General features: G+C 50.0%; 1 protein-coding gene across 4 annotated transcripts in view; it reads left to right on the forward strand.

Moving 5' to 3' along the window:
- The window catches only part of SMAD6 (SMAD family member 6), a 115114-nt gene that overhangs the window by 33980 nt on the left and 69105 nt on the right, over positions 1–12029 (forward strand). For all 4 annotated transcript variants that reach the window (XM_069025286.1, XM_069025289.1, XM_069025287.1 and 1 more), the window contains exon 4: positions 3695–7136. In XM_069025286.1, coding sequence (XP_068881387.1) covers positions 3695–4236 — 542 coding nt within the window. In that variant the 3' untranslated portion in view covers positions 4237–7136. The remainder of the gene's footprint in view (positions 1–3694; positions 7137–12029) is intronic.

The following is a 12029-nucleotide window of genomic DNA, read 5'->3' on the forward strand; positions in this document are numbered from 1 at the left end:
AGCATCTTTCTTTTCTCTTTTAAAGCACTCCTTTGAACTTTACTGGCATAAAACACTGTCAAATCACAGTCTCAAACCTCAAGTTATTTTCTTTACCTCCACTCTGCAGGGAGTGACAGCAGCAGTGCTGCTAACGCTGAGAGGATTTACAGTGTTTGCTCTCTGCATTTATTCCCAGATCCAGATTCCTTTTGCCTGAGCCATGCAGGAGGCTTTTCCCTTTAAATTCTGGGTTTGATTCTCCTATCTTGTTCCTTTATCTCTAATTGTTTGAATTTACTTCGGGATGTGCTGCGAGGCATCGCTGCCGTGGAGGAAGCAGCGACGTGGAAGAAGGAGTAAACACGAGGCAGAGTTTCAGCCCCTCCATCTGATGGATGAAGGTGGCTTTGATGGAGGAGATAGCCCTGACGCCAGCCCCTCTGGAGCTGCTACAAGTTGTAGCTGCCTACAATGATAGTTGTTAAAAACCCATCCTGTACCACTGCGGGACTCAAATATTTTCCTTTCTTCAAAAAGAAGTCTAACAAGCCTGCCTCTGTTCCAGCAGAAGTGGGAGGGGGAAAAAACAGAACAAAAAATGGATTTTCTTGTCTGTGCATAAAGGGCAGCATGGAAAAAAAGAGAAGGGAAAAGTGGCATATTTATTTAAAAGGCAGAGGAGGAGGAGGTGGTGTTGTGCCGGCCGCCCCTGCTCTCTGCAGAGTGGTAGTGGCTAATAGCTGGAGGCGAAAGTAATACTTGGCAGGGGATGAGACACAGCACAGGCCCCCCTGATTTGGGGGCTTGCTGAAGTGCTTGTTTTATGTCAGGGCTGCGGGATGAGTTCATCTTTGCAGGATTTGGTTGAGTGCACTGGGAGATAAAAGGAGGGAGAAGAACTCACCACAGCACAGGGAGCACTGGGAGAGGGACCCTGTGGCAGCTTCCTGCGGGCAGGGGCTGCTCAGATGGGCCTGTAACTGTCCCCTTTTAGGGCTTTATTTCCCTGTGGGTTGCTTTTTTTGGATTTTAAAGACTTTTCTCTCCCCTGGCCAGAAGAAGTGGATTGAAAGGAAACTTCTCACTTCTTGAGGTGTAGTTACCTAAAACTCACGTCCTCACCTGTTTGAAGAAGCACAGGACATCTCCAGGAGTGCTTTGAGCTGGCAGAGCTGTCACTGCCAGGCAGGAGCTGTGGGATGACAGAGATGAGGAGCACATTTGCAGGGGGATGCACTCATGGATGGATGGATGGATGGATGGACGGATGGAGTGAAGTTCCTGCCATAAGTTGCATGGAAGCACTTTTAATGAGGCTATTTCAGATGCATGTGAAAGCAGGAGGTGTAAAAAGCCCTTCCCCTGTTTTCATTGATGATTTTGCCTAGATAATTCCAAGTTCCTGTAAAGCAGAGATGGTACCAGGGCTGGTGGCACCTCCAGCATGATATTCTTGTAGGATAGGCACTGTTTTCCTCCTGGCTTTGCTTTCTTTGCTTTCCCCACCTCATATATTAATTTGCAGTAAACCATGGGAAACTCCTATTTAAATGTTTATTGCTGACTGTTCCCCAGATTAATTGAGCTGCTGGGGACACTGGAGGTTTGAAGCTGTCCCATCCTTAATCTGTAAGGGAAATGCAGGGGCGGAGCAGTAGTTTCTCAAAAATGAAATGACAAAACCAAAGTAGGGCATGGAGGGCTTTGAGGAGATTGGGAGGTTAAACAGATGCGGAGCTCAGTAATTGCTACCAGCCTCCGGCCCCGGCACATGGAAGGCCCTGAGCTGGTCTGTAGCCCCCAGACCACTTGAGTGGGACAACAGCAAAACTCAGCATTTGGAGAGAGCTTTGGAAAGGCAGTGGGAGCATCTGCAGGATGTTCCAGGGAAGAGATGACTGTGGAAACTGGATGCTTTGGAAGATGGATGGGTCTCTGAGCACCCTGGTTTAGTGGAAGTTGGCCCTGTCGATGGCAGGGGGATGGACTGAGATGGTGTCCACAAAAATGTGGCCTGTGGTGGGTGAAGGGGTTGGTTCAGGCTGATGAGCATTGCCCACAGCAAAGGGCATCCTGCTGCCTCCCTGCCTGCCCCGTCACCCCCTCCCCCGTGGCCCTCCCCTTAAATTTGTATAGTTACAACTCCAGTTAAACTCCAACAAAGCTGCTTAATTCAAAGCTGGTTAATGGGGAGGGGAGCCCGGTCCCCTCCGGGGTAATTTGAGCTGAAAAGAAGCAGGGCCAGAGGGCTGTGCCTGAAATCCGGTGTGTCAATGGGGGCTCTGGAGCAAAATAATGGCATCACCCCGTGGGCAAGTTAATGGGACATGATGGCACGGAGGCACCGGGGTCAGCAGGCCGCGGGCGCGTGAGGGATTGTCAAGGAGCTTAATGCCGGCCACGGAGCGCGGCTGGCTCGGAGCAGAGCTCCTTGCTGGAAATTCCACGGCGGTTTTCTGTTAACCGGTGTGGTAGGAGCAGGAATGATGTTCAGCAAGTGGTTAATTTGCCCTCTTTGGGGCTCCTTCTTTTCCTGTCTTCCTTCTGGAGACATCATAAATTCTGGAGGCATCATAGATTAAACAGATTTCTGGCAGCCTGTGTCCCTCCCGTCTTCCCTGACTGTAATTCCTAGAAAGAAGAGACGTTTCTCATTGTCTGGAGAGAGTTCCAATGGGTTTTTAGAAGGACATGTATAGTTCATAGCAGCTACTCCCCCTTGGCATGAAGCACTTCCTCAGATTTCATGTTCCCCATGGGAACATCAGCATCGCTGTCAGAGAATATTACACAGCGGAGACACCCGGCGGGTCACTCATCCAGGCACGTCCTGGACATGCCCCTGGGGTCAGCTCGGCACAAGTTGGGCTTGGAAAGTGGGGATACAGGAGCACAGTGCTGCCGCCAGGCTCAGGGCTGGCAGAGCAACACTGGGGCAGTGTCTGTGCCGGCTCCGGTGGGAGGAATGCAGATATCCTGAGGGCACGGGGGCCCAGCTGCTGGATGCAGGGTTGGACATTAAATTGGAGAGAGGAAGATGTGCTGAGCTCATGGGAGATGGTGGGCGCCCTGTGGGGTCTCCAGCCTGGGCTTGAGCTGCCGGTCTTGGTGGCATTTGATGTAACTGAAGACAGTATTTGGGTTGAACACAAGCTTTGAGATGAAGATGGACTTTGGGTTGAGCACAAGTTTTGGGTTGAGCACAGATTTCAGGTTAATAGAACTTTTGCAATGAACACAAATTTTAGGTTAAATACAGATTCTGGCTTGGACACAAATTTTGGGTTGAGCATGAAATTTGTGTTGAACACAAGTTTTGGGTTGAGCACAGGTTTTGGGTTGAGCACGAACTTTGGGTTAAATACACATTTGAGTTGAACACAAATACTAGGTAGAACATGAAGGTTGTGTTGAACGCAAGTTTTAGGTTGAGCACAAACTTTGGGTTAAATACATGTTTGGAGCTGAATACAAGTTTTGACCTGAACACAAATTTTGAGTTCAGTGTGAAGTTTGTGTTGAACACAAGGTGTGGGTTGAGCACCATCTTTGGGTTGAACATGAAGTTTATGTTGAACACAAGGTTTGGGTTGAGCACAAGTTCAGTTCTCACTGAGCAAAGCTGATGAGGAGGAGGAGCTGTTTCCCAGCCTCCATCCCTGTCGTTTCCCAGGTGATCCCAGCACTCCTGACTCTCTCTGTCTCCCCACAGACGCCAGCACGTCGCCCGATGCCGTGAAGAGGAGCCATTGGTGCAACGTGGCCTACTGGGAGCACCGGACGCGCGTGGGCCGCCTCTACACAGTGTACGAACAGTCTGTCAGTATCTTCTATGACCTACCTCAAGGAAACGGCTTCTGCCTCGGACAGCTAAACCTGGACAACAGGAGCGAGACTGTGAGAAGGACTCGAAGTAAAATCGGCTACGGGATTTTACTGAGCAAGGAACCGGACGGGGTGTGGGCCTACAACCGCAGCGAGCATCCCATCTTCGTCAACTCCCCGACACTGGACATCCCCAACTGTAGGACTCTGATCGTGCGCAAGGTGATGCCGGGCTACTCCATCAAGGTGTTTGACTACGAGAAGTCCTGCCTGCTGCAGCACACGGCCGAGCTGGATTATGCAGACGGGCCCTACGACCCCAACAGCGTCCGGATCAGCTTCGCCAAGGGCTGGGGGCCGTGTTATTCCAGACAGTTCATCACGTCGTGTCCTTGTTGGCTGGAGATCTTACTCAGCAACAACCGATAACGGTCAGCCTCTGGCAAAAGGAGAACAACAAAAAAAAAAACCACACACACACAAAAAAAAAAAAAAAAAGACACAGACTATCCCAAATATCATCTACCTAGATTTAATATAAAGTTTTATATATTATATGAAAATATATATTATACTTGTAATTATGGAGTCATTTTTACAATGTAATTATTTATGTATGGTGCAATGTGTATATGGACAAAAAACAGAAAATGCACTTTGGCTTATATAATTCTTTCAATACAGATTTTTAAAAAAAAAAAAAAAAAACAAAGAAAAATTATACAGCAAAAATAGGAGAAAGCCCTAATTTTGATGTATGGTTTTTTGAAATATTATTAATACCCAGACAAAAAGCTAATACCAGTCACTCATTGATAATAAAGTATTCGCATTATGGGGGGGGATTTAATTGTCTTTTTTCTTCCCCCCCCCGCTGAAGCTGGCAGCAGTCAGGGGGTTCCAGAGGGCAGCTGCTGTCTCCCATCTCAGCCAGGACCCTGGAAAACTAATAAATGAGTTGGAAGGCTGCAGCTGGCTCCAAGGTGAGGGTGAGGGAGGCCAGTTGGAGAGCCAGGGAGCACTGGGAGGAGGTGAGAGGTAGCTCTCCCATAGCTGTTCTCACTCAGGGCTCTCTGATCTCTCTGATAACATAAAATGTGGTGGGAACGTGGTGAGGGTGCACGTCCATGTTTGCACAAATGATTTTTCATCAGTGCTTATCAGTGGGTATCAGAAAAGCAGAATATTCCATGGCCACAAAGCTGCCCAGCAGGACCAGTTTGGATTATCGGCCTTACCCTGGGGTTGTCTGTGAGTCCAGTATGTCCCATGTGTGTTTGATGGTTGAGAAACAAATGGAGGTTTTGAACAACTCATGTTTGGGTAGATCCTCCTTTGGAGCATGCCCTAGATTTCGGGAACGTCTCCAGTGCCTTGGCAGAGGTGCCTTGGAGGAGTTGTGAGCAGCTTTGTCCCATAGATCTCCCAGTTTGTCGTCCAGGCAATAAATGATCCAGGAGTGTTTGGGAAGAATATATTTACTCTGAGGAGCAGCTGCAGCCAAAAAAATGTCCTGGTCAGTTGTGCCTGTCCTGGCTGATTTACTCTCCCTGGAAATCCTGGATAAAATCAGCCCCTCTGCTGACTTGTGCTGGGCCTGGCAGGGGCAGGTTGGACACAGGCTTTGCTTGGTCAAGGAAGTTATTTATTGCCAGGGAGTAGCCCTGCCAAGTCCTAGAGTTCTACAAATCCCTGTACCTCTGATTTCCATAAAAACCCAGCCTCTGGAGCCCAGTGATTGGGAAGCTTTCAAGGCTGCAAAGGATATTTTTGTCACCTTTATATTTCCAGAGAAAAAGATGCAATGAGACATCAAAGAGTTAAATAGGACCTAAATTTACTACTCAAAAGCCCTCCTGGTGCGTGTCATGCTTTTTGGCATCTGGACTTGGTGTTCCTGCCACAGCCATGAGTGAGGATGGGAAATCACAGAATCCTGGAACCCTGGAATGGTTCAAGTTAGAAGGACTTTTAAAGCTCATCCCATTCCACCCCCTGCCATGGGCAGGGACACCTTCCACCATCCCAGGGTGCTCCAAGCCCCGTCCAGCTTGGCCTTGGACACTTCCAGGGATGGAGGAAGGTGGGGGCTGCATCCCACAGGGAAACAGCGACCTGGGCGGATGCTGGGAGAGACCCGAGCAGGGAATGTCGCAATGACATTCCTGGAGTCATTTTTCAAATTATAACCATATTTGATGTTTAATTGGGACCACATTGGTTGAATTCCTGCAGCATCAGTATAATACTTGACATCATTAATTTTTGTTTGTGTTACAGCCATTCTTCGGGATCGGTGTCAAAACATGTCACTCTCATTTAAAGCAGCTTTCAAGAGCTTTGCAGGGGTTTTTTTATCCCTTTGGCTTAGGTTTGGTGGGTCCTGCCAAACCACCCACCTCCCTCACTGTATCGCTTTCACACAGTCAATCAAGAGGCCATTTTTATGTTTTGGGAACTTTTTAAAGAGATTTTTGTTAATGCTGTCCTCATGTTACCTGGGAAGCACCAGCAAAAGGTGCTTCTTCCTGTTTCCTTTGTTTCCTTTTCTTTTTCCCAGCATTTCCCACCACCGCATTCACACCTTTGCTCCCTGTTCTCCTCCTCTTCATGCAGCAGTGCCATCATTTTCCACTTTCTACCCATCCATATTTTGGACAAAATAGCACCAAGGATGGATTTGAGGGTTAACTCTGGGATTTCCCTTGTGCAATCCACTGATGGCACTTAATTCTCCTTTTTTCATTACTCATGTGCCTCCCCAGGAATAAATCTGGAGTTTTATTTCAGTTGACAGCAGGGCTTTAAAGGGAATAAAAAAGGATTTTATGGTGAGGCAATGAAATAAGACATCAAGTATCCTTTTCAGTCTCATTTTGCCCCTTTAATAACTTATAATCACTGAAACTTGGAACTCTTTGAAGGAGCTTTAGGACTTCAAAGCTATTGAACTTCACACTGGACCCTCTCAGAGCTCAGCTGGAGCCTCCCCTGTGCATCCCCCACACCGGGTTTGGACCTGGGGGCTGGGAACTGGCACCTGGAGCAGCCCCTGGGGTGACTGTGGGTGAAGGGCACTTCATGGGGACAGGGGAGTTGATTCCCTGCCCGGTTTGCAGGAGCAGCTGGACGTGGTTGGGTTTGATTAATGAGCTGATGGGTCTCTGCTGTGCTGCACCCACAGCTGCTGCTGTTTGCCCATCTGCCCCAGCCCCTATAAAAGCAGGATGGCCACAATCTTTTCCCTTCTTTCTTGAGCAGCCTCCTAAGCTTTTCCAAGTGGGGTTTTTCCTACTTCCTGAAGGAATTGTGGTCTCCCAACACCCGAGGTAAGTGGCACTTTCTCCGTTGTTCCTTTAAGGTCTGTGTGGTGTTACAGCATTGTAAGGGTACAAATTAAAGTACCCCCTTGGCAGGAGGCTGCTGGGCTGTGCTTGGTCCGAGCTCCTGAGGCTGCTGTGGGTGCCTCGGGGCTGGGGAGCTGCTGTAGGGTCTGTGTGGCTCCTTCTCAGCTGGAGCTGGCTCGGCTTTGTTCTGAGAAGGCTGTTGGGTCACCCCTGTGGTTACAAATCCCCAAGGGATGTTTTGGGCAGTGCAGTGGGGAAGTGAGGGTTTTTTTTCTCAGTAGCAGTGCTGGAACACCGATTGTGCTGCGCCATGGGGCCAGACTGAGCTCAGGGAGCTGCCTTTACTGCTCTTTAGTGCCAAGGCTGGGTGTCTGGAGCACCACTCAGACCCAGGGCAGTGAATCCCTGAGCAAACACATCTTTGTCCTTATGCTGAAGGGCCTCAGCCAGGCACTGACCCTGGAGCTGCTCTGGCTTATTAGTGGCTGTGCAGAGGTGATGGTTTGTTGCAGGACAGGGCTGTTGCGTGGGTTTGGTGCCTCAGCTGGGCTCTGGCTGGTGGGAGTCACCCCTCCAAGGCAGTGACTCCTCAGGTGGAGCTGCCCCAGACCACAGCCCTCAGATTGCCTTGGCAGTGAGGAGTCAGATCTTGATGCTGCAGCAAAGCCTGGGATGCGTGGCCTGACTCACCCAGCTGCTTTATGGATCATCTGTGGGGGTGGTGGGATGGGGAGATGTTCCAAGGTGGTGCTGAAGCAGTGAAACTCGCTGGACACCTTTTGCTGTGAGTGCCAAGGCTTTGGTGGAGGCATCAGCTGGATTCTCCTGGTGTGATGGGTGCAAGCAAGGGGCTGAAGGCTGCGCAGTTTGTGGCTTCCCTGTGCCAAATACACCCCATATCCACTCCAGTGGAAGTCCTGAATTAATAATTCTAGTATTGGACCTGAGTCCTTGCAGGTTTTGGTGTATAGTGTTTATTTGATAAGATCCTCTTAATTTAGCAATAGTGGGTTTTAAAACTGTGCACTGGGCTGGGGAGGAGCAGCCAGTTGCTGCTGTGTCCCAGAGGCTGCTGCTCCTCCTGTGAGCAGACATTCATCATCCCTGTCCTTGACTTTCATTGCTGCTGTGACTGAGAAATGCTTTCTACCAGCCAGAATGGAAAAGAAATTAATGTTAAATTCACCCACTCTCAGCTCTTCTTAAAAAGAGAGGCCGAGATCCCTTTGTGGCACAGGTTTAGCTGCAGTTTTACAGGGGCTGCCAGTCTTCAGGCCATAATCCTTCTTCTCAGGGCTTTATCTCCTGTAAAAGCAGAGGGGCTTGTTCAATGCATAATTCAAAACTGGATATTGCCTGCCACGCGTGGGCTACCAAGGGAAAAGAAAACAGTCATTGTTGGTGGAGAGGAAGGAGGTGGAGGTTTCCTGGGGGGTGTGATGCTGCTTGGCCTCATGGGCTGTGAGTGGTGGAACGTCTCCAGCTCTTTGGGATGTGGGTTAATGCCTTTAACAGAGCAGCAGAGCTGCTCACACACCTACCTGTGCTTCCCAAACCTTCTGTGGCCCTCCAGGCTCAGGCTCTGCCTGCTCTGGGGTGGGACTGGAGTGGAGGAAGAACTTTAACAGGCTGGTCCTGGGTCAGGGGATGCAGCTGCTGGTGCCTCTCAGGGGTGTGGGATGAGCCTCAGGAGCCAGAGCAGGTTGTGGGGGTTTTCCCTGACAAACACCAGGACAAAATGTCTTGTCCAGGTAAATGCCTTGTGGCAGGAGCTGACTGTGGGGAGCTGCTGCTGGTGCAGCCTGGGGGCTTGGGGAGAGTGGCTGGTGCTGAATCTGCTGCTCCCTGACTGCTTTAAGCTCAGCTTTTTAAGGAAATGGGAGCTGGGTAGCTGCAGAGCTGTGCTGGGGGATGAGAGGTCCTGGTGCGTCCTCCCAGCGTGTCCCTCCTGCCCTGAGCTGTTTGGGAGCAGGAACTGCCTGGTGGGAGAACACAGATCTGGTCTCCTTGATGGCCAATATGGACCACAAGCTTCCTAGAAAGCAAAAATAAGGATTCACCTCCATCTCCCCTCACTTGAAGTGAGCTGGGGGTACCTGGCTCTGCAATGGGGGACCCACAGCACCACAGGCTGCTGGGTGACATCTGGGGCTGGTCCAGCACCCTGAAACTGCATCCAGGAGCCTGGTTGAGTGCAGAGCATCCAGAGTTACTTCCTGTAAATAACTCCTTTTGCTTCCCTCAAAGGTCGTAATTTCTGCCTGGAGTGTGATGAGGCATTACTTGCTGCTTTGTGGATAATCCTTCCTATATTCCTGATTTATGGATGTGCTGGTGCGATGCACAAAGTGGCATCTGTGCTCTGCACACTGTGGGAACAACCCAAAATTGCTCTGAAACTCGACTGGCTTACAATTATATTGGATTCTATTAAATTAAAACACATAGCACATATATTACACAATAAACCACAGCTATTTCATGGATCAAATTAAGTTTTATTTGGGCAAATTACAACCTTTCTTACAGTTGGGCCTTTGTGAAACCATTCCTTTTTAATAAAAACAGGCATTTTTGGCAAATGCTCTTAAAGTGTGCATTCCCAATAATTGCATATACTGTTCCTATTCTTTCTGGAATATATGTGGCTAATTATCTTCTGTTTAGGATAGTTTTCAGTGAGTGGTATCTTCCCTTTGCTCCTCCCCCGCACCTCCCTTCTGCTGGAATTTTTTATTGCTTTCCATTTTTATTAGCTTGGCTATGGAAGAGAGCAGAGGAAAAAAAAAAAAAATCTTCTCATTAAAAGCAGGAGCACTTTTCCCGGAATTTCTTGGGGAAATGTGACTCTCTCAGCCTCCCTCCAGCCCTGGCTCAGGGGGACATGGGGCTGAGGGGGACGAAGCTGAAAATGGACCTTGGAGAAGTGGGATGGAGCTCTGGGAGGGTGGTGGGAAGTGTGTCCCACTTGTGGAGGCTGGCGGAGAGGCAAAGCGTCGGAGAAAATAAAGGTGTTAGTTGAGGAGGGGCTTGGGGGCTCCAGCTGCCATGGAATTGCACCTGGAGGTTGGATTTTCCTGCTTGCCTGAGAAGATGCAGGCTCTGGTTATGGGCTTTGGGGCTGGCACATCTCTTGCAGTTCCTTTTTAAAGCAGGGTTTTGTTCCTGCTGCTGCGTCTCCCTGCGCAGGGACAGGAAGGGGGTGTGGGATGGCACGTCAGGCCCCATGGAATGTCTGGCAACGGCTCATCCTCACACAGTTTTGGTTAAAAGCAAGGCAGTGGTTCAGGAATTGTGGGGATGGACAGGCAGGGTGGCTCATTCCCGTGTTTCCTAAGGAAACTCAGCTGCGAAATGACCCCCCCCCGAGCTCCTCTCTGGATTTGGGAAGGGCTGCTCCGCTGCTTTTCCTGCCTCTCGCTTTCCGCTCACTGCCGGGCCAGGCTTGGAGCTACCAATTTTTTTCTGGGAATAATTTTTCCCACAGTATTTTCAGCCTGGACAGGGACGTGGAGGAAATGTCCTAAGTGCTGCCTTCCTCGGGTAATGCCAGGGTGATTTCCAGCCCCCCAGGATGGAGATAAAGGGCGGAGCAGCCTCCAAGCTCCCCAGTTCCCGAACGCAGCAAGTGTCAGGCTCATGTTTCCTGTCCTAGCAGCACTTGGGATGTGGGAAGGGTGCTCAGCCTGGTGGGATGGGATGATAGAGCTGTTGCTGTGGATGTCCAAAGCCCATTGCATAAAACTTCAAAGCTTTCTGTCAGCTTTCCAAATCCTTCTGGGCACCATTGTCAGGAGAAGGTTTATGGAGCCTCCTAGATCACATCTGGATGCTGTTTATGGGATTGTTTGGTGTGATCACATCTGTGGGAGGGGCTACCACTGGCACTGGGAGCTGGTCTGGGAATGCCAGGGCCATGGACTGGTGGCATCTCCCTATCCTGTGGTCACGGAAAGGAACCCCAGAGCTCGTGGTTTCCTTGTTGCTTTAAAACTGCTGCCAGGAGTTTCCTCAGAGGTTCCTCCTCTGTGTGTTGGTGCTTCCCAGCTCCTTCCCTCCACAGCCCTGGCAGTGCTGGGAGCCTCAGCACCCTCCAGCTGCCAGTTTGGGTTGGGTGAGAAGCTGATGGCCTTGTGCCAGGTGTAGTGGGACTGTCTGGGTGCTCCACTGTGCTGACAGAGTGGACACCAACCTGTGACGCAGGAAAGAGGAAAGGAGATTGTTCTCTCCATGTGAAACACTCACAGAAACTCCTTTATTGGTTGATTTTTAAATTTTCTTTTAATAATAAAGTGTCTCTGATCTCTTGCCTTTTCCCAGAATGTCCAAGATGGGTTTTGAAATTGCCAGTGCCATAGAATGTGTGATAGTGGTGCAGGAGACAGTGGCACTTGCTTGGTCCCCAATGTTTCTGCACCCCATGATGGGGCAGGAACCAAATGAAATGGCCACAGAACATTTTTGATGACTTGTCTGTGTCACTCTGCAGCAGTGGCAGCAGGTCACAGCCTGGCTCTGTGCCCTCCAGCCTGGCATCCCAGGGAAGAGCATGTGCAGTGGGAGAGAACAGGGATGGAAGCAAAGGGAAGAGTTCCCAGAGCTTCCCTTGCAGGTTTTGGAGGGAGAAGATTCTGCACCTTGTCCCTGCTGGTCTCTTCCATCCAACATCCTCAGTCATTGTCCATCTCTGATGGTCTCAGTCTCAGCACTGGGCGAGGCAGGTTGTGGGTGGCATTTGGGACACGAGGCTCTCCAGGCTGGTGGCACAAACCCTTGTGAGAAGGGAACTGAATCACCACCCCCCGAGGGCTCTGTGGGCTCTGTGTGGAGCAGTGCTGGGCCTCCTCCCCTGGCAGCAGGGATCTGTGTTCGCTT

The sequence above is a fragment of the Aphelocoma coerulescens genome, chromosome 10 (assembly GCF_041296385.1).
Source record: "Aphelocoma coerulescens isolate FSJ_1873_10779 chromosome 10, UR_Acoe_1.0, whole genome shotgun sequence".
In the NCBI taxonomy this organism is placed as follows: domain Eukaryota; kingdom Metazoa; phylum Chordata; class Aves; order Passeriformes; family Corvidae; genus Aphelocoma; species Aphelocoma coerulescens.